Source organism: Mya arenaria, chromosome 10 (assembly GCF_026914265.1).
Source record: "Mya arenaria isolate MELC-2E11 chromosome 10, ASM2691426v1".
Lineage (NCBI taxonomy): Eukaryota > Metazoa > Mollusca > Bivalvia > Myida > Myidae > Mya > Mya arenaria.
This window is the reverse complement of record NC_069131.1, coordinates 52525557-52547730: the sequence shown is the minus strand read 5'-3', so window position 1 is coordinate 52547730 and position 22174 is coordinate 52525557. Positions and strand designations below refer to the sequence as shown.

The 22174-nt window shown below is 32.9% G+C and overlaps 1 protein-coding gene across 1 annotated transcript; it reads left to right on the top strand.

Moving 5' to 3' along the window:
• The first annotated feature begins 266 nt into the window (after positions 1 to 266).
• On the top strand, positions 267 to 20501 carry LOC128206099 (uncharacterized). The gene is made up of 10 exons (XM_052908270.1): positions 267 to 2495; positions 3722 to 3854; positions 4725 to 4825; positions 5074 to 5199; positions 5906 to 6094; positions 7300 to 7390; positions 10013 to 10261; positions 11692 to 11833; positions 12228 to 12412; positions 13383 to 20501. Exons 1-10 carry the CDS (start codon positions 357 to 359, stop codon positions 13577 to 13579), a joined length of 3552 nt encoding a protein of 1183 aa, XP_052764230.1. The 5' UTR covers positions 267 to 356; the 3' UTR covers positions 13580 to 20501.
• Positions 20502 to 22174: the final 1673 nt, after the last annotated feature.

The following is a 22174-nucleotide window of genomic DNA, read 5'->3' as shown; positions in this document are numbered from 1 at the left end:
GTTGTTTTTGTTGTTGCCACTTCTACTTCAACAGCAACTATTCTACCTATCATTTAACTACTACAGATGCTGCTAATCTCGCAATAATCAACTATATGTTGCTGTGGATGAAGGAACAAATGTTTTTGTATCACACGATTTTAAAGTTCGTGTAAAAGTCGTTCTTGATGGGGAGTAATCGATGTGTTGAGTTTATATACCGTTTTAAGCAATAGCCGTTTTGAATGCAAACAAATTAAAGGTACGTCACATGATCAAAACAAAATTCAAAATGGTGGATGTCAAAACAAGGAATAAAATTATTTTTTGGAATTACGGAAATTGTGAAATAAATACTGTCGAATAGACAATGAAAAATGTTCTCAATTATAAAGAAAATCATTCCACAAATCAGAGAAGTATTGTCATATCATCGGAAATTCACACATTTCCAGAAGATCTTAATTTCTTCAATTTTAGTGGGTGTCTTGTTGTGTGTCTTCCGAAACCTATGGTTTCTGTTTATAACTTTAACCTACACATGTGCTGTTTATATTTCTGTGACATTGACCAATTATATTTCAAGAAGTAGCTTGTGTTTTCCATCAGATATTATTCTTGATTATGTTGAAAAAGTTGTGGACTTTTTCAATAATTCGTTTTTTGTTGAAAGTCCACACTCGACTCAAAACATAGTGCATGAGAACAAAGAACGAAATGAAACCTTAAATGACAAAGGAATTTCTCAATCGACTGACTTCAATACACAAAAAGAAAAGGTCCCGGGGCTAGCAGTCCAAGACACACTTACCATTGAAGTAAACAAAGTGATTTGTTTGATTCAACGAGACTTCATTTCTTCATGGTTAAAACTTTTTACTGAAAATGAGCATTTGTATCAGGAGTCTGAGACACAACTGCATCATATTTTTCAAGGTCTTCAAGGAAGACTGTATAAATCTCAAGATGATTATGTGAAACTGGTGAACGTAGTGATGTTAAAATACAAAGAACATGTTCATTGTCTTAAACAGTCAGAAATGCTTTTTAAAGCTCAAACAAGAAGAAGAAATAAAAGTTCTTCGTCATCGCCATCTGCCAGCAGTAGTACATTTCAATCCATTTACAAATCAATTGAAGAGTGTTATGCTTCTAAAATTGACATACATCCGGCAGCATTAGACAGAAATTCAGAGCAAGCATATCTAAGATCAGCTATTGAGCTGGTATTGTTGCATCTTCTCCGAGAGGACATGCATGATACAAAGGCTTTGTTTTGTGCCTTGAAGGAGATGTTAATGTATAACCTGGTGCAAAACATAATTAACCTCTTGTCAGATCCCACATTTTTACATGAAAAGATTGTTGCAATAACATCTGATGAAATTCTGGACATTACATTAGATGGGGAAACTTTGCCTGAAATTATTGTCTCAAGTTCTTCTAGTCACGAAATTCAATCAGAACATCAAGCATGTGTCCAAGAGATACATTCAACAACCCAGAGTGCACCTGACACAACATTAAAGAGAAATGTGCCTGAAACTTCAGAGGATTTAATCCAACATAATCAAGATTTAGAATCTAATGAAAAGGAGTGCGTAAAGGAGTGCAATACTTCGGAATCTGATAAAAACACTGAACAGACTGTTAAATTACTGAATGAAAATTTACTAAACGAGGAAAGCATTGGGGAAGAGGTGTCAACTGTTCATTGGCTGCCAGATACAGAAACTCATGAAATTTCAAAATTTTGTGCAGAGTGCAATAGACTTAATTCAGAAGACAGAGAGAGGATCGCCTCAAAACCTCACTCATGTAATTTAGGGACTTTGCCATTTTTCTATGACCCAAATACAAAAGACCCTGATAGAATGTCTATTAATTCATTTACCTCAGTTATAAGTGGCTCTTCTAATGAGGCTGAGAATGATGTTTTTATGGAGATGTTTGAAGAAACACAATCAAGGCGTGTAAACTCTATTAAAAGTTCAGAGAAACAAGATTCAGATCAAGAAAAGATAGCTTATTCTGAAACAAATGACATAAATGCTGTAAGCACAATAGAAAGTAGCATAAAAGATTGTCATGCTGATAAAGCTTACTCTAATACTGGTCCATTCAACCCAGGTACAGATGCGCTTAGGGATAGTTCACCTACCTCAGAAAGTGGTACAAAAAGGAAACGATCAAGCCTTTTCGGTATAAATAGTATCGGATTTACTTTTCAAAATCCATTAAGCTCATTACCTTTTTCAAGGAAAAAGTCAGTGACACCAGAGAAACAAGAATCATTGTTTCCCTCAATTGAAAATCAGAAAACACCTGTTACAGAGAGTGTTTGTACTTCTCAAAATTTAGAAAGATCTCAATCTGTTGAGGACCTTGGAACTGATCTACCTTCGCCCCTGGATGGACCAAAGATATTTCAGGATATCTCAATTCCATCCACAGAGACTGCTAAAGACACTGGCGGTATTGGCTTGGGTGGTGAATATACACTTTACTATGTACAGGTAAAAGTTGACAAATATTGGGCTGATTGTTTAAAACTTTGTTAAAGTGAACAACATGAATAATGGCATTGCTTTTAATTTTTGAATGCGAAATATTTGATGATGTGCTCACATGTATAAATATAAACAAGTACAGCTATGACAGTTGTCTCAAATCTTGTTAGAAATACAGCACATCACATGGCTGACCATTAAACTTACAGAGCAGTAAAGATTTGAAAATAGCGTTTACAATTGTTTAATATGAACTTTAACAAAGTTCTTAACAATTGGCTCATTACTTTTTTATTTATTTTTTCCTTAAATATTTACACTTGTGTCAATCATGAATGTTAATTATTTGAAATTTCAAAAGATGTAGTTCATTTATATTTTCTCTCCTTTGTATGAATGGTTTTCTCTTTTTTTGTCTTGGAACGAGCCAATTTTTGTGAATATCCATGGAAACCAGTTATATAAGACTTCTGACAGATCGCAGATTCTTATATATAAGTTCAAAAATTGATATTTTACATGTATGCAATTTTTCTTAAACCGTTAGTAACGGTTTAAGCCATAAAACATAAATTTTCAAACGGAAATATGAAAATCTACGATCTGATTTTTTGTTAGCAATCTTATATCATTGGTTTGCAGATATTTACGCAAAAATTTGCTCTTTCCAAGACAAAAAAAAAGTTGTTAAAATGGTAAATCTGTGAGAGTGCAGCTTTAAAACTACATTTTTGAAACAGTTACACCCAATTTTTTTTTTTACGAAAAGTGTTTTTAACCGACAAACTATAATATGATAGGATTGGCTCCTATTGCTTAGGCCTAAAAAAAATAGAATTGTTTGGTTAGGGTGACATCCTTTTAAAAAATAGGTAGGGTAGGTAGGCTTTTTTTATTTTTTTTTTATTTTATTAGGTTTATATAAGAATGTCATTTTCATCAAAACGGAATGGTGTTAAAGTTATCGTCTGTATAACATTTAAGGTTTAAACTACATATTGAAAAGGAATTAAAAAAAAAAAAAAAAAAAATTAAGTTATTTTTTGTTTTAAATTTTTTTTCAAACTGACTATAAAAACGGTAGGGTCGGCGCCTATTCTGTAGGTAGGGTCGGGTAACCGAACCAAATGAATTTTTATTTTAAGGCCTTAGGTAGAGTCGGGTAGTTTTGATTTTATAGACAGAGTCATGAATTTATTGTTTAACAGAACATATTGATACTTTTGTTTTAGTTTGAGGCACTTTATCCGACTGAAGACAATGAGCATGTGTACAAGACTGGCACTGTGAAGCGACGGTACAGCGAGTTCATTAACCTGCAGTTGAGGCTGGAAGACAACCCCAAGTACAGGAGAAGCATGAAAGGTACAGTTATTGAAAAAAAAAATTGGTCGATAGAAATTACCACATGATGTTATCAATGTTAAGAGGTCAAAATGTGTACCACTTCCGGTCCTGGTGGCCATGTGGTTTAGGCGTCGGTTTTCTATTTTTTTCTTGACTTTTTTTTATACCTTACAGTATTTTTTTCTGCAATTTCGATATATCATAGAGTAAAATAATGATAAAATAAGGGTTCTCAGATGCATTACTGGAAAAAACTGATTTTTGGTCCAAAAACATGAGAGAGTACCATTAAAAAATACTTGGTAAAGGATATTTTAAATAAAAAAATAAATCATACATGTTTTTATTTTTATATAAATTGATTTAATTGAAATGGTCTATAATTGCTGAATCAGTGTTATTTTACATGAAAACATTTGTTATACCGATGTGTAATGCTCATATTGAAATATTGTCACATTAAACTGTACATCATTTGTATTATTTCACTGCTTGGCCTTGAATGTAATATAGAGAACAATTGTTTGTTTCGGTGTAAGATCCTACTATATTTCACATATGGCCCTAGTGAAATATTCATGAGGTGAAATATAGTGTGATTTTATACGGAAACAAACAATTATTGTTCTTTTTATAATTTGCTTAAAAGTGGAATTATAAGGCCATTAATTATAAGGCCATTAAATGCATTTTATAAGAAAAATGTGCCAAACTGTATGTGCACGTCATGTCATTCTGGATGTGACATTACCAGTGGTCGAAATTAGCACAAGCCGCAAGCCCTGCACTGGTAATATGTCCTACGGGCTTGCTCAAATTCTGAATTTTATATAGCAGGGCTTGTTAAAAATAAAAGTTTCTCATAAGAGATTTAACATTTTATTGCAGCCATTAAAGGTCCAAAGAAGTTGCTTCCGTCCCTGCCATTTGGAAATATGGGAAAAGACGCTGTTGAAAGTCGCAAAGAGCTCCTGGTCAACTTTTTGCAGGTACTTGGGATCATATCAGGGCAACTTTGGTCAGAGAGTTATGTATTATTGTGGTTACGTTCTTGCCCCTTGTGAAATTTACAGTTCACTGCTTGCAGTTTTGAATATGAGGTTAGTATTTAACCAATAAAAATCATGCCAGTCGTGGGCCTCTTGTATAAGGAATGGTTAGACTACAGTATGTGTCATTTATAATGATTTTGAATATTTCCTATGAGTATCTGCTTAAAAAATTAATTATTTTTCAGTCACTGCTAAAGAGGCCAGACATTTGCAATGGAGAAGAGCTAAAACAGTTTCTGGGCTACAGCGGGGATGGACACATTGCCTTCGTAAGAAAAATACCTGAAAACACTGGACCAAGGATTGATCAGGTACTTGAGACTAAAACTAACAACAAACTTAAGTCAAAAACCCATTCATATCTAAAATAAAAGTTGATGATGAAATAATTGTCATTATGTGCGTTTTGTTTTGATTTCATAATGGAAAGTTATTCAAACGCTTGCTTGAAATGAATGCAGTCAGCAATAATTTATGAAATGTTGAAATGTTATGTGCAAGTATCAGCAGAGGATGCCCCTGTCCCCTGGTAACAACCCCCCTGGTAACATACCCTCTTGTAACATGCCCCCTAGTAACATATGTGAACAGGGAAGCAAGAGACTTCAGAGAGGTCTTAAAAATGAATTGAATGTCTTTAAAGCCTAATATCATGTTATTTGTTGTCCAACTTCAGTGTGATAAACTGCAATGTGAAAAACCCTGATTTCGCCATTTAAAAAAGTACTGCACTCCTTAAGTATCATTATCTAAAATATATGATCACATACTGAACAAGCGTATTAATAACTCTAGAGCCAAGGTAGAGATTTACTAGTAATATGATAACCCTGGACAATCTGTTAATAAAAACATGTGGACTTTGATTACAGTTATTCGTATGTAAAGGAAGTAGGTAATTATCGAGGGCGGTTGTTGTTTGATTTAAGGGTCATATTAATTCCACAACATAGGCATTGTGTAATGATAAAAATTGCAGAATTATGACCAAACACACACAATTCCTTTTTCATACAGCGCCTGGTCAAGACAATGTCTGGAGTATTTGACAAGATAGTTGAGGGATTACCCAGCCTTCCCCAGCCTTCCAAAGCTCTTCCCCGAATTATCTCCCCTTTTGATCAGAGTGATCAGAGGACTGAAGAGGAAAAAATCAATCTCACAGAGGACACTGATGAGATCAAAGTTGTCTACAGCTTTATAGAGGTAAGTCCAAGGTCAGGGATGAAATGAGGGCAAAAACTTACCTCTATATAATTCAGGGCTTTTTCACCTTCTATATCTGAGGACAAAATTGATAGAATTGATAGAAAGTATATATTTTTTCCTTATGTACTTAAGATACTTTTTCACATAATCATTTACAAAATAAATTATGTTGTAATATTTGTGTATGTTTTTTATTGTTTGGCAATATTTTACTATTTTTCATTAATGATCTTAATGTGTTAACTATAATATAAAAATTAGCAAAATTGAACAATAGGAAGTTATTGAAATGATCAAAGAAAGTCAACAATTGGTATAATTCCAGTAGGCTTATCAGCTGAGCTGCGGTTGCTAGTTAATGCAAATAACTGATAATTTTTCCCATTAAGGAGAAATATTCCAGCAGGTGTATTCATATACGTTTGAAATCCAGGCTAAAGAAAACCTGAAATCTGAAATGTTTCAAAATATCTATAATATTACTAATTTTGACAAAAGATGTGTGTCTAAATGTAGGACATATTATTTGCAACACACACAGCAAATTTGACTATATTTGCTCCTGTAATAGCATTTTTACAACAACAAAAAAATATATTTTCTGATCCTAAGCCTCTTCCCAATTTTTGCTGATAAGCCCTGTATATAACAATATTTTATCAGCATAGATCATGCTGAATTATTAATTAAGGTTTCATGTGAATATCGGCATTACTTTAAATTCTATTTTGATAACGCTATTGGTAGTATGATAGTCATATTATACCAGCAATGTATTTAATTGTTATTTCTTACATTGCTTCTTAATTGTCTAGCTGTTTGTAGACAGTAATGTTTTTAAAGCAAAAACATCATTTATTTAAAGTTTTGTTACAATCTTTTACATAAAACAAATTGTTATTTATTATGTATTATTATCATTGATATTATTATTAATATCATTATTATTATTATTTATTATTATTATTATTATTATTATTATTATTATTGTACATTATTTTATTTTTTTTGTAATTTATTTCATTCATTACACAAACATGTCAATGAATAAAGCTTTCAAAAATAAAAGATAGAAACTGATACTTATTTAAACTGGAAAGCTGTCCCAATCATGATTCTTATTAGCCTTTATTACAGATGATATAACATGATTTTGGTAAATATTTTTCTGCAGTTGCAATAGTCTTCTGGTGTCCTTTCAGGGGGAAGACCAGGATCCGGACCTGGAAGCCTTCATTTCTGAGGTGTCATTCGAAAACGTCACTGAAGGGGACATAGATGACACAACTTTAGGTATGCTGTGGATGTAGTCCATTTTAACAGTCGCTTCAGAGTCTTTTGATGATTTTTTGATTGGATGACTTTATTCACTATGGTACACCACAGGTTGAAATTAACACAAGCCCGCAAGCCCTGCAATGGTAAAATGTCTTTCGGGCTTGCTCAAATTCTGAATTTTATATAGCAGGGCTTGTTCAAAATTTTTGTTCCAAGCAATAATATAAGAATTTGGGCTTGTTCATCCTGAAGTCTAATTTCAATGACTGGACTACACTTAATCTTTCTCATGCCAAATCCTAGCCCTAAGAATATCGTGCGGAAAGATAATGCCCCTGCTGATAATCAAAAAAAAGATAAGGTCACTATGAGTAAATGAACAATTGACAGGAGCCATTCCACATCAGTTTTTCATGAAAAACTAGTGTAATTATGCACCAGTCAATTGTAACTAAGGCCTCCCAGGTCAAGGGAATAGTGGGGACTTTGACTTTCAGTCTAGCCAAGCCCGGGTAAAATCCGCATCCTGCGGGGACGAACTGCTGGTAAAATATTTTACATTTGTATGGTATGCATCTTGTGGTGTTAAGGGGATCATAATAAATGTCCAAATGTTACAAAAGTTCCCCATATGCGCATTATTGTTGCTAGCTGAGGATGGCACATGTTCTTACAATGGTTTTGTGAGACTGTACACTTTAGTTCAGATCTGACTCTCAAATAAGCTATTTCTCTGATAGCTCAATTAACCATACTGTTATGCAGGAAAGTCTTTGTTTGCGATTACTCGAACAACGTAGATTAGATTCATGTCTCGTTATGTTTTATAACATATACCGACATCATGTCGCTCTGCCATCCTATATTCAAACACCAATGAGATTAACCAGACTAATGCACACACCATGTTTAAGTCAAATTGAAGTAAATACTGACTATCACAAATTTTCATTCTATCCTCACTCGGTTGTACTTTGGAACAGCCAAATCATATTGTCACTATCCCCACCTCTGAAGCATTCAAGGTGACTGTGGCAACCATTAAAGATGCACTCTTACTCCCAAATAAGATTTACCAAAATTGATAATATTGTTTTAATATTCCATAAAGGATGATAAAATGTCGAAATCATTGGTTAGTGCGAAGGATACCGAGTTAAATTGGAAAGAAATGAGCTTAAAAGATGGTATTTCTACCTTATGAGACTAAAGTAGAAGACAGTAAATCTTTTAGCATTCACCAATCATTTAATATTTTGCGCTTTCTACTATCAAATACACTGTTACAATCTCGTTATCAGTAATTAATATTTTCCTTAAATGCATGATTAAGTAAGTAGTTAAAGGTTTATCACTCAAAATTTATATTTGTTAAACATGTGTATGTATTGATTTTGAATAAGAGTGTCACTTTAAGCCTTCGCCAAGCGAGCAATGTTTTTATCTTTTTACCAGTTCACCAATCACTTCTTATCATGTTACTTAAGTTGAGTTTTCTTTTTACACTCCAATTCTACTGTTGTGATGTTGATTTGCTTCATCAGTTTTTTATATTTCTCTTTCACTAACAAGCAGGTGCGCACTGTTCATGTAAGTAACACTCGGGAGTTGAGGAGTTGGCATTTTTCAGAGATAGTTATATTTTGATAAACAAAACAGAACAGAACATAACTTGGTAAGCCTGGTAATTCCATGTAATGTATCATTTAAATGGTTATAAGCCACATTGATTACTATTAAAAAGAATATATGAAAAAGTATACATAAAGTAATTGAAGTTTTTATCAAACAGGCTTGTTTTTGTTATAGTGTTCTGTCTTTTTAGTTTTTATTCCAACACATCAAGCCGTTTTAAAGCTACATTCTCACAGATTGACTGCTCTGACAACTTAATGATTTTTTGTCTTGGAAAAAGCCCATTTTTGCGTAAATGTCTGAACACCAGTTACGGTATGTATATTAGAATGCTGATAAGAGATCAGAAAGCAGTTTTTCATATTTATGCTCGAAAATTGATGTTTTATGGCTAAAAAAATTACTTACGCTTAAGAAAAAATAAACATTTGGCAGTTTCTCAAACAATTGAGATCTGTTCTGTTGTGTGTTACCCTTTATGACTGATAATCTTATTAGAAAGCAATTGCCAAAATCAGCTGATTCTGAGACAAAAAAAAAAGAAGAGAAAAAGTTGTGAAATTAGTCAATCTGTGCGAGTAAAGCTTCAAATTATACCAAATTTTATTGGGTCACCTACATCCAAAATTCAATGGGTATTTTGCAGACACTTTAATGCTTGCAATGTTTTATTGTTCACTGAACAGTTGTTTGATGTTTAAGATAATGTTCATGATTTTTTTTTATGAATTTTTATGAATACAATTCATGTATTGACATAAATTCACATGAAACTATTCATTACATAATTAATATAACATGGAATAACAACATCAATACAAATTCCTTTTTAAATTATCAATTTTCATATGAATCTTAATTCTTGAAAATAAATTATTTAATAATGAACTGTGAATTGTGTACAATATATTGCATTAATGTTTGAATATTCCTCATAATCTTAAATGGAATTTAAATTGTTAGGTAAATTAAAATAATTTGTGAATTATTCTCAATTTTCAGGTGCCAGTGTTTTGACATGGCAAGATAATCAGGGCCTTGATTCGAGTCAAGTGATATCATCTGACCAATTAAAAAGACGTGAATCAACTCACATGTCTACAACTGACCAATCACCAACAAGATCAAGTGATGATATGATTTCCAAGGACCAATCAACTGCCAGCACATCAAATCACCTGACATCTCCAGACCAACTGGGAACAAGTTTAAATTCTTTGTTTGCAACTGTACCCTCTTTAGAAACAAATTGTAAGTATATTTAAATTTAAATTCAACCTGATACAAAAATACTCTCAAACATTTTACCTCATAAATTTTTGTAATGTTCTTCTTATAAGTGTCGTAAAAATATCCTCAGAGGGATTGTCACTCATGTTATATAAATTACTTTTTGAATAACGAAATAAAGTGTTGCAAATTATTAGCAGTGTCAAAACTAAAATACTGATGGCTTGAACCCTTCGCCAAAATGTTGAAATGTTTGCTCAAATATTGTCTTTGAAGTCCACGGTTTTTAATAAAAGGCTTAATGGTTAAGTTATCCTTCTGTTTGTGTTTGAGTCCTTGTGGGCGTGAAGTTTTGTTGTCAGTTTTTTTCTGATATTAACTTGACTGTACCAGCGTGGGTTCCCACTGCACTAAAACCAGAATGTTATTTTATTTTTTCAATGCATTTTTACTGCAATTTTAGTATCAACGAGTTGCATAGTTGTAGTATAAGGGTTTTTAGATGCATTACAGGGAAAAAATGGTGCCTTTCCCAAGAGAATTTGAAGATAGTGATTGAAATATCTCGACTAAGTTACATTAAGTAAACCAGCTGCATTCAATGTCATGTTTGTCAATCAGAGTGCCACATCCAGATTATGTTTTAGATATCCCCTCATTCTACATCCAGGGCAGAGCTAATATTTTGCTATTGATTAAATAATGTTTTAGATATCCTCACATTCAGTTCAAGCTCTTAAATCAGACTGCCCATTTTCTGATGGTGTTTTAGATATCCTCACATATTTAGTCCAGGGCAGAACTATTTGTGTTTTATAAAAAAAATCAGTTCAAGTTCTTCAATCAGAGAGGCCCCTTTCAGATGGTGTTTTAGATATTCTCACATATATAGTCCAGGGCAGAGCTTATTGTGATTTATATACATTTCAGTTTAAGCTCTTCAATCAGAGTGCCCCCTTTCAGATGGTGTTTTAGATATCCTCACAGAGCTAGTCCAGGGAAGAGCTAATTGTGTTTTATATACATTTTAGTTCAAGTTCTTCAATCAGGGTGCCCCCTTTCAGATGGTGTTTTAGATATCCTCACAGAGTAAGTCCAGGGCAGAGCTAATTGTGATTTATATAAATTTCAGCTCAAGTTCTTCAATCAGAGTGCCCCCTATCAGATGGTGTTTTAGATATCCTCACAGAGTTACTCCAGGGCAGAGCTAATTATGATTTATTATCATTTCAGTTCAAGTTCTTCAATCAGAGTGCCCCCATTCAGATGGTGTTATAGATATCCTCACAGAGTTAGTCCAGGGCAGAGCTTAAATTGTGATTTATATACATTTACATTTCAGTTCAAGTTCTTCAATCAGAGTGCCCCCTTTCAGATGGTGTTATAGATATCCTCACAGAGTTAGTCCAGGGCAGAGCTTAAATTGTGATTTATATACATTTACATTTCAGTTCAAGTTCTTCAATCAGAGTGCCCCCTTTCAGATGGTGTTTTAGATATCCTCACAGAATTACTCCAGGGCAGAGATAATTGGGTCTGTCGGGATAAAGTCATACATACAGCAAAAGCGCTCCTTGGAAAGGGGCTAAACAGGTACTAAAGTGTTTACTTTTTCATGTAAATGACAACTGCTCTGGCATTATGTATAGCCCATCATTAAAGTAATGTTCATTGTTTCATGTAAATGCCACCTTGTTCGACAATATGTATAATCAAATGTTAAAAATATGTTCGTGTTTTTGTGTGTGTTTTTTAGTTTCTTCACCATTAAGGAAATAGAAAAGGCGTTGAAGATTAGGGAAATATAGAGGATTAATTTTCGTTTCAGTGTAAAATTAATAAATACTATTTTCAATAAATTGTCTCTTACCAAAACACCATACATAATGCTTCCCAAGTACCAACGGTATCATATTTTGTCTTAAAAGAAAAAAAAGATTCCAGTCTTTGCATTTTTCATGACAAAATGAAACATTTCTTTTTCCAGGTTTGTCGAGGAGAAGTTACAGACACTAATCTCCAACGACATGCTCATATTTTACGTGCGCACTCTCCAGGATACAGCGTGGCCCGGTGGGGAATTGTCGACAGAGTCCAGGCCCGTCTATAGTGAGGGGCAGAAGGACAGAATTAAAGGGCAAGCGACCAGATGTTTGGCTGCATTTTTACCTGGTATTTTGCGGTTGTTTTATTTTAAAACATATACATTACTTTCCGATGACTTTTTTATAATCTGAGTTAATGTGAAAATATATAATTATAATATTCATTAAGGTCTCACACTATAGGTTGATGCCATATTCCTATTTGTGTTAATTATGATGCATTATGTTTAACTCACTTAACTTAAATGATCAAAATACGAAAATAACATTTGCTTTGTGTACAGATGAAAACATAACAGCCTTTATAACAATGTTTTCAATTAATAGTTATATGTATGTGGCCAATAATTAAACAAGTGCAAAAATCTCGCTTTTTTATCTGTCACACGGATGAGAATGGCAGAGATAAACGTCTATATATAGGTTTGTTTTAACTAAATGTGAAGTGTCCGGATAAGGTTCAGGATACTCGCTCAATATCTAAGATTGAGAACGCTGTTCTTTATTAATAGTTTGCCTAAGTCTGAATAAGGCAAATTATTGATAGTTGTTATGCATTGAACTCAAATATCTGTTATCAGAATGAAAAAAAAATATGAATATCTTTAGAGATTAGTTTATTATCTGCTTAAAGGCCTAGTTTAAGCCTTCTATAAGTGACCCCCCCCCCTTAAAAAGTGTATTTTTACACAACCTCTGTTAATTGATCTTAATCTTATTGCCTAATGGTCTTATCAGATCTCTAATCCGAGTATCCTGCTGTGCAGATTGGGATGTTGATGTTTGAACTTTAAGGAAATGCATGGTTGTAATATGTGTGAAACGCTGGAAATGACATTCATTCCAATCTGAAGTGTGCTTATGTACATTGAAACTCATAGAAATTAATTAGTATACTGTAACCTTTATATAATCAACTTAGTATATTTCTACGAACGAGGGTAATACCGTACATGTATATCTTGTATTGCAGTTAATGATATACATTTAGAGAACATTAGAGAAGCTGTAATTGACTTATTTAATTTTTATTCAAGGTGTCCTAAACACTCTACTTGGCAAAGAAGACTTTGATCACGCCGTGTCGGAGATCATCAGCTCCCTGCAGTATGAACAGCTGAACAGACATTTCTGGTACACGGTGCTTGACATGCTACTGGAGGAACTCTTTCCTGAGGTGACCACCGAACAACTGCAGAGGAAACTGAGCGCTTCTGTAGAGCATTTCGAATGATTGGAATAGTTATTTAAAGGCTTAAAATAAAGGTTGATGCATTGTTTTAAAAGTTTAATACATTGTCATGTTTAACTTATTTGACATTAATGATAAAATTTGTGAACAAAGATTAGCGATATTTTGGCTCTCCTTTAAACAAAATTCACAAACCCATTTATAGATGTTTATTTTTCTTTTTATCTTAAATTTTAAACATGAGAATGCATTAAAATAGAAAAAAGTTTTTTACATCAACCTTAAATGTGTTGTTTTTAAGTATTTTTACCAGAGGTGTTATACAGATATCTTACATAGGAATTTATGTATATATATCCTACAAAGAATCTTAATTTTTTTGTATTTTTTTATTTCCGGGTAAAAATATTTTTAAAGGTGTTTTAAATGCTTGAAATCTAAAGTCATGATTCAATTTATAAGCTGACTGATTCAAATAAGCAAATCAACACAATAAATGGCATGATACATGATATACTTGGCTCTGACAGCTGGTCTGGCAATATGGAAAATCCAATGTTAAAACATGTTGGAGATTTGTGTGTGTATTTCTAAAGTTTAGTCTATTATTATTAAACTATGAAAGGCGTTGAAGATTTATAAGGAAATACGGAGTATTATTTTTTGTTTCTGGGTTATGTATACAAACAAGTATTATTCATAAAGTGTCTTTTACTCAAACACTAAACGTTTTACTTAGCAACTAGACAGGGAATAATTCATACATAATACATATATTCGAAATATAGTCAAATTAACGAGATAGTCAAATTAACGAAATAAATGGTAGATATGTACTGGGCTCTGATCTGCTTGTTTGAAGCGATGAACTATACTATTGTATATATGCTTTGATGGGTCCGGGCTCTAAAGCATTTCCAGTGATACATGGCTTTCCAGCGTTCCTACTTGTACTATATTTTCAAACCTTTTATTAATGGCCGCATCTTTTTTCCTTCTTCACAAAACATCCTATTATTATTTGTTGTTGTAGTTTTCTCTTTTTGCCCATTGAATGTTTTCTCTTGGGGCCAAAGTAGCGTGTTTCACAAGTGAACAATATGGTCTGAGGTGGCCAATTGGCTATACAATTTTCAACATCATTTAACTGACATATACAGCATAATTTCATCACAGTTGTAACAAATAGGTCAAAGACGGAAAAAAGACATGGTATAGTACAAAATGTAATATCTTATTAAATTGATATCAAAAATACTAATTTTTCTTTATACTTCTTGCCATGAAAAAAACATCCTTTTCACAATTGTTGACATAAGGAAAAGTCTTTTTTCCTACGGTTTTGTAAAACCAACCCTATTTTTTCCTGCTTTTGTAAGGGACAGTGCTGGAAAACCCGATGTATCCCATCCGGTTTAATATGAAATATATTTAGTGAAATTATATTAACAGTAATGAAATTGAGCATGTTGAATTTTAAGTATATATTGCGTTATATATATATGTAAGTTACAGTACCTAGCCTGGTTTAATACAATATAAATGAATCTATATATATATATATATATATATATATTGTTAACGAAGTACATATTTATGTCAAACTCAAATTATGACGGGTCAGTTTCTAAAAGCGTTATGTATGTATAACGTATGTGCGTGTCCTCCTATTGTATATCATTATAGTTAGTATTATGTTGTCAATGAGCCTTTTGATAAAAAATATATTATGCATACTAGAATATTTAAGACACGACTTATTGATGGTTACACTATCCAAAAAGAGATACAGTTAAGGAGTTATTTGTATCAAGAAAAGTAGCTGACTAAATGTTCGATGCTTATTGGCACCATATTTTTGTTATAATTAAGAAAGTTTTGTATTCAGTATACTTCCGTAAAAAATATATCAAACTAGTTTCAGCCTTAAAATATTACTTAAAACGTAATTTAATGTCAAACTTCAGTTGAAAATGAGAGCAAATTACAGCTTTTTACAGTTTTATTATACACTCAGCACACACAAAATGTGAAAAGAGGTAAATACATTTAATACAAATTACATTTGTAATGTAGAACAAATTTGATATTCAACCAGGCAAAGCTACTTACTGTTATGACCATATGTATTGTAAGTTTGGTCATTTATTGAGCATACATGTACTCAGCCATTGAAAAACTTTTAAATGAAATCAATAGCAAAAGGGCTTACCAGGCATCGTCATTATGAGTAATGGTGCTACCAGCAACCTAGTTTCAGGATTGGACTCGTTTAGTTTAGTTTTTTTGTCTATTATCTGGTTTGTTGATTTAAGGGATAATCTATGAGGGAGTCCGTATTTATTTATATATAATAACCAGATTTTAAGGCAAATGTTTGGTGCAATGAATACTATACACAGCTATGACAAACATGTGTATAAGAAAATTATGATATTTTTATTAAAGAAAATGTATAACTTTATTTTACCTTATAAGTAAGTTTTGAATTTAAAGTAGTTACATGTATATGGTGACACTTTTTAGTTCTGGGTTTTAAGATTGAAGGAAAATCAAACTTCGAGTGGTAAAATAATAAACAGTTATGAATTAATTTTACCAACTACATTGTATTACCTCTTAGTGGATATGTCATACATATTAAAGTGACACTCTTATTTAAGATCAGTACATGCACATGTATAAAAAACATAAATTTTGACTGATAAACCTTTTACCGTGTATTTAATAGCAGAAAGCGTATTTTTTTTAAATGATTGGTGAATGCTAACAGATTTACTGTGGTTCACTATAGTCTCGTAAGGTAGAGTGCATCTATAAGTATTTTTTTACAATCGGAACGCCTCGGCCATTTTGCATCGAAAACAACCCCTAATGTTTGCATGTACATTATTTAAAGTAGTTCGTAAAATTGATAATAATAATATAGATTAATTGTTGCATTTTAACGTGTAAATTGTATTGATATGATCAAATAGATTCCCAGTGAAGTGTATTATTGCATAGATAATACATATTCCTAACAGTAAGGTTTAACTGCTTTATTGAAATTACTACGCGATGTGCTTGCAGCGTAGTTAAATGTAAAGAATTCCGACATTGTAAACCATCCGTTCGAGGTTGTTTATGATGGAAAATGACCAAGTTGTTCCGATTTGTAATTTTGATTGACAAAGGAGGATTAAATCAAAATTATCGGGATCATCTCCAAATGTCAATAATAATCGGAGATCAACTCAAAGGTGTAAACAAGTTTCGGGGTCAATTCAAAATTATCAACTATAACCGCAATCAAATCAAAAATGTCAACAATTATCGTGGATTATCTCAAAGTTGTCAATAATAATCAGAGATCAACTCAAAGGTGTTTACACTATTCGGGATCAACTCAAAATTGTCAACAAATTTCGGGGATCAACTCAAAGTTGTCATATATCATCGGGATCACATCAAAGTTGTCATATTTTATCGGGGATCGGCACAAAGTTGTCAACTAATACTGGGCAATATCTACTTAATCTTTGGTGTTATATATGTTTGTTTATTTGCCAGTAGACTCTTAACAAAGTAACATGTATGTTGTTTCGCTTTCTCTGTAGATACATATCAATAGTAAAGTGTCCTTTTTAGATTCACTTAAAGCAATTTTGCGTTTATTGTTTTTTATAGATAGTTTTGAAAACTGCATTATTATCTTTGTTTAGATTCAAAACACTTTAGACACAATGTATTCTTCACATGTGTATGTTGTTTTTACAAGTATGCTTATTTTTCGTTGTAATTGCTATTAGACGAATTCATTGTACTGTGTGGTCAGTAGAAATCATTTGAAGTATTTTAATCTTATTTTGTCATAGCGTTCCTAATACAATATATGTTTCTTATATGCGTTTGTAGGAAGAGTTATGTTATATAACGTCAAACATCTTTATCCTTTCGCAGTTTAGTATTTTGTACATGAACATAATATTCCCCATAACACGCCCCAATTTCAAGAAAAATGATAGTCACAATGACTTTTCCTTGAACTGTCTCAAAACTCTTCAAATCGAGAATATTACTATAGTATACAAACACAAAAATAGCGTACTAATCTTGATCTTATTGTAAGACACTGGGAGTTCGACCCCTGTTGTGACACAATTTAAAGGAGGGATGCATAGCAGGTGATGAACTTGCCAAACATCCCTCAAAATATGCTGTTTAGAGAGAAAATGGGGCCAGCACTTCAAATTAATGCTTTGTTTTATTTATATAATATTAAAGTATGTATATTCTGTATTCTATAGACTCTAGAGAGTTGTTAAACATTCCACTGATATGTCTTCATTGCAGGTGCAATATTTGTCTCATTAGTGTCTTTATGTATGTATTTATTATGCATGTTTGCTATATGACTTTCAAATTGTTTTATCTTAATCATTTCAAGACAATACTCATATTTTACAAGGTCATCTGGGGCCTGTTATGATAAAGACCTTAGTCCTAAAGTGAAATTATCTTAGTGAATTATTTTCATAATATGGCAAACCTTGAGTATAAAATGATTTTTAACCATATTTAATGTATTGTAATTTACCTTTGATCATTTATTGTACATATATGGAATCAGCCTTTGAATACCTTTATTCATATTTTTCATTATTTGGCAAAACTTGAGTATGAAATGATTTTAACCATACTTTATTTATTGTATTTTCAAAGATTTCGAGTTGAAAAGACAGTAGACACAATATAATAATTTAGTGCCATCTGTGATGTCACTACAAATTTAAGATTTAAGTTACGACTAATATCCTTTATTGAAATGGGCCCCTGTTTTTAATGGAATCTGTCTTAGTATTTCATCGGTCTTTAGGTTGTCTCCGAGGCGCTGTGCAAACTGTTTGGCCACTGAGCTTTGTCACCCGTAATTTCTATTTTGTCTCTAAAGGTTGGCTATAACTCTGCTGAGGATCTGTTCAAAATATATTACAATTCCCATGAGCATTAGAACTCATATCATCAACTACAGAACGCGTATTTATGATAGTAATATTTTATGGGGAAAATGTCTGATTTACAATTATATGTAACTTGAACAAAACATATTTCATCAACAATGCATCTTTATCAGTAAAATGTCTCATAGACAAAGTGACATAAGTCGATTATGCTGTCTTAGGACAACTTGTTAGTTTATGTGCTGTGTCATGTGTAAATTCGCTTTTACTTATTTGTTAATAAGTTTACTACTTACCTGATTGTTATAATTAACGAAAAACTCATGTATTTAAAGATATCATTCATTATTTTTCTTTTAAGTTTTTAAGATTTGATTACACTATAAGACATATGTTTGTTCTTCAGTTTATTTTAATCGTAGAAAAGGCTTCCATTTGTTTAGAAAAATTCTATAGGTATGTGTACTTGTAGGAATTGTTAGCATTGCAGGAATGGTAACATTTCAGGAATTGTTAGATAGCAGAACTTTTAGCATTGCAAGTTTTTTGCATTGCATGAACTGTAGCTACGGTAATTATAGCATTACAGGAATTTTAGCATTGTGGAAATTGTAGCATTTCATGAGTTGTTTAGTTTCAGGAATTAGAACTTTAGGCTACTATAAATTAATTGCTATATTTCCATTACCGCCCACCCTCTGTTATTTTACGCTGCTCCTTCAATTTAATTGACCCAAATAAAACTAAGGTTTGTATTTGCTGCTCGGTCCGGTACTGGCAAGGGGCGGCGTTATTTGCATACCTACGGCGTCAATGTTTAACATTCACATATGAAAAAGAGAATTGTTACGATTGTGTTTGCGCTTCGTCTAGAAACACAGGTACATGGTCCCTTATAAAATAAGAAAGAGCATGAACACATATATTCAATGGTCACACACTCATCTAAAAAGATGTCACACCCTGCCCAATTATAAAAAAATGGATGAACATATGGCAATTGTTTTATATAAGCCTTAAACATGGTAGCAGTAAATCGGACTCATTTTTAATATGCATCATAAGTAATATATCTTGGAGTATTTGTGCTAAGTAGCTTCATTCTGATTGAATTGAACCACTCATGTGAACGTTCATCATTTCCCGGTGAAGCATATGGGTGTGCAAATTACGAATAAATATGCATGCGTACTACTTTTTATGACGTCATGGTACAGAATTCTTTACATAAAAAGACATGTCCAAAGTCAAGTTGTATGAACACATTTCGGAATTCTGTGTATAAAAACATCATTTTTTTTTGGATGAAGCATTTTTATTTTTATTTTATCATTGAATACAAGAATAAAGGCTTGTTGAATTTCTATGCCTGCCTGGTAGCTTCCTGTAAAGGAGAAATTTGTGTAAAATTGTTTTCAGATACACAGAAATTCTGCATTTCCCTTCCATGAACAGCATAAAAATAGAACAAATTAAAAACGAAATACGATAATGGCCCTTGAAAAAATGAATAAACGTTTTAGATATTTGAACATTTCATTGACGTATATACTTTCCGATTTCTTTACATGTAACTATGATAACATAACGTGTCAAGTTTTGTGATTAAGTTAAGAATATTGAAGTTCGATCATTAACTACATTGGCATTATTCAGATCAATCATAACACAGTAGCATTGTGCTACGGGAAACCCATTCATAATAAATATGTGATTGTTTAATGCATGGTGACTACACCATCATTTGGCATTATTTGATAGGTTTATATATTGTAATTACATTATCTATAGTGTATTATCGGTTATTTATATTAAAAATCAGTAATAAGCTAGTGATACCATTTACAAAACGATACAAACTTGTTTGGGGTGACCAGGCATCAAAATCTAACACAATGGCTTATTTTTGTAGGAATAACATTGACACGCTTGATTCACGGTAAATGTTACATGTAGCTTGTTTTACACTTGTGATATTATTCTGTGGGTATACGTCCTTAACGTGGTTAATGGAAATAAAGAATTTTGTCTTGCAAGTGGTTATGTTTTTAACTTAATGTGAGCTGTTATTAAGCCCCCTTCGAAGAAGAGAGTGTTTATTGCATTGCGCAAGATATTTCGGTAGGTCGGTTGTCCAAATGGAATCGAAAATGCCTGAACTGCTGGTCCTCAAACTGTACTTAGAGGTTGGGAGTGACCAGTAGATGTCCCGTATTCATTGCGAGGTCATCTGCTCAAAGGTTAAGGTCACAGTTACATTGAGCACGAATAGCTTGCCCGAGTGATAACTTTACAATTACTGCACCCATGGCCTTCTAACTTGAATTGAAAATTGTGGATGTGACCAGTATATGACCCTTTTGAATTTGGGGTCATCAGGTCAAATGCCAAGGTCACAGTGAACTTGAATGCGAAAAGCTTGTCCGAGAGATACAATATCTTGCATGTACCTTTGGTCCTCAAGCCTGTCATGGAGGTTGGGTCCTCAAGCCTGTCATGGAGGTTGGGTATGACCAGTGGATGGCCTCTTTTGAATTTTAAGGTCATAAGGTCAAATCAGCTGGCTTTTCGGTCTATGCAAATGTTATTCAATTTTCGAAATATTCCTGACAATAGGCGCTCACGTGGGCATAATGTTTGACAAATATCTTTTGTTTGCTCAATTTCGTCGTATGACGCCGTTCACCGGTAACAATGACTCGAGAGGACATTTCCTCTGGAACATGGCCAATCTTTTCAAAAGTTCAGTAAATACAGTGCGTTGACCCCACAATGTTCGTGTAATGGTTGCAGTCCAGTAACGTCTGTCTTCAAAACTAGCAGGGTTACGATATCTGGTAGTTTTCTAAATAAAGCCATGAGCTAAATGTCCTCTACCAAGTCTGCTAAAATTCAGGGCTCCCCCTGAACTCATTGTTTTCGGATATACATACCTATAGCAAAGACAAGTCAATGGTTTAGGTCAGGTATATGTTTATTGGATTGTCTGCAGGAGCTCGTGGTCAAAGCTTTGTTCCTGTTGTTGTCTTAGGGTTTTATTTCTCAAATGTGGTCCTCAAAGTCCTCTTATGTTTTTTTTCGAGTCGATGTTTTGTGATAGCCTATGTGTGTTCGGCGTGCACATTCATTAACATTAGGCATAGCTCGACAAACATTCATGATATTCATACGAATCTAAGCACACGTCTCGTTAGAGATAATACGCACATGTTCAACATGTCCCTTAATTATGACTTTAATAATTGTCGAGTTTTTCCCCTTTTTGACTGAAAAAGTACAGTCGGGCCTAAATCAAATAATCAGTGTAGCAACATTATTTAAAACTGATAGTTAATAGTAGTATTTAACCAAACAATCACTTCGTCACGTTCACTAACATTGCATTTACCACCAGTGCGGTTGACATTGAAGATGTTTTAATGATCCTTTTTGTATAGCCTAAGTTATACCTTTCGTATTTCTACAGAGATTCGCGCGGACCACGTTCCAACCAGCCATCGAGCACTCTGACCCATACTGGACGATCCGTTGGCAGCACCTTACACACATGTACCCATTTATAATATTGCCAAATGAAGTACTAAATGTCTGCTAACAAATCAGCTTACCAGACATCAACTATTTAAATCATTTGTCATCATGCGCAAAATCAGCAAGTTTCATCACTCTTGTTGAACTCTTTCTTGGGTAATGC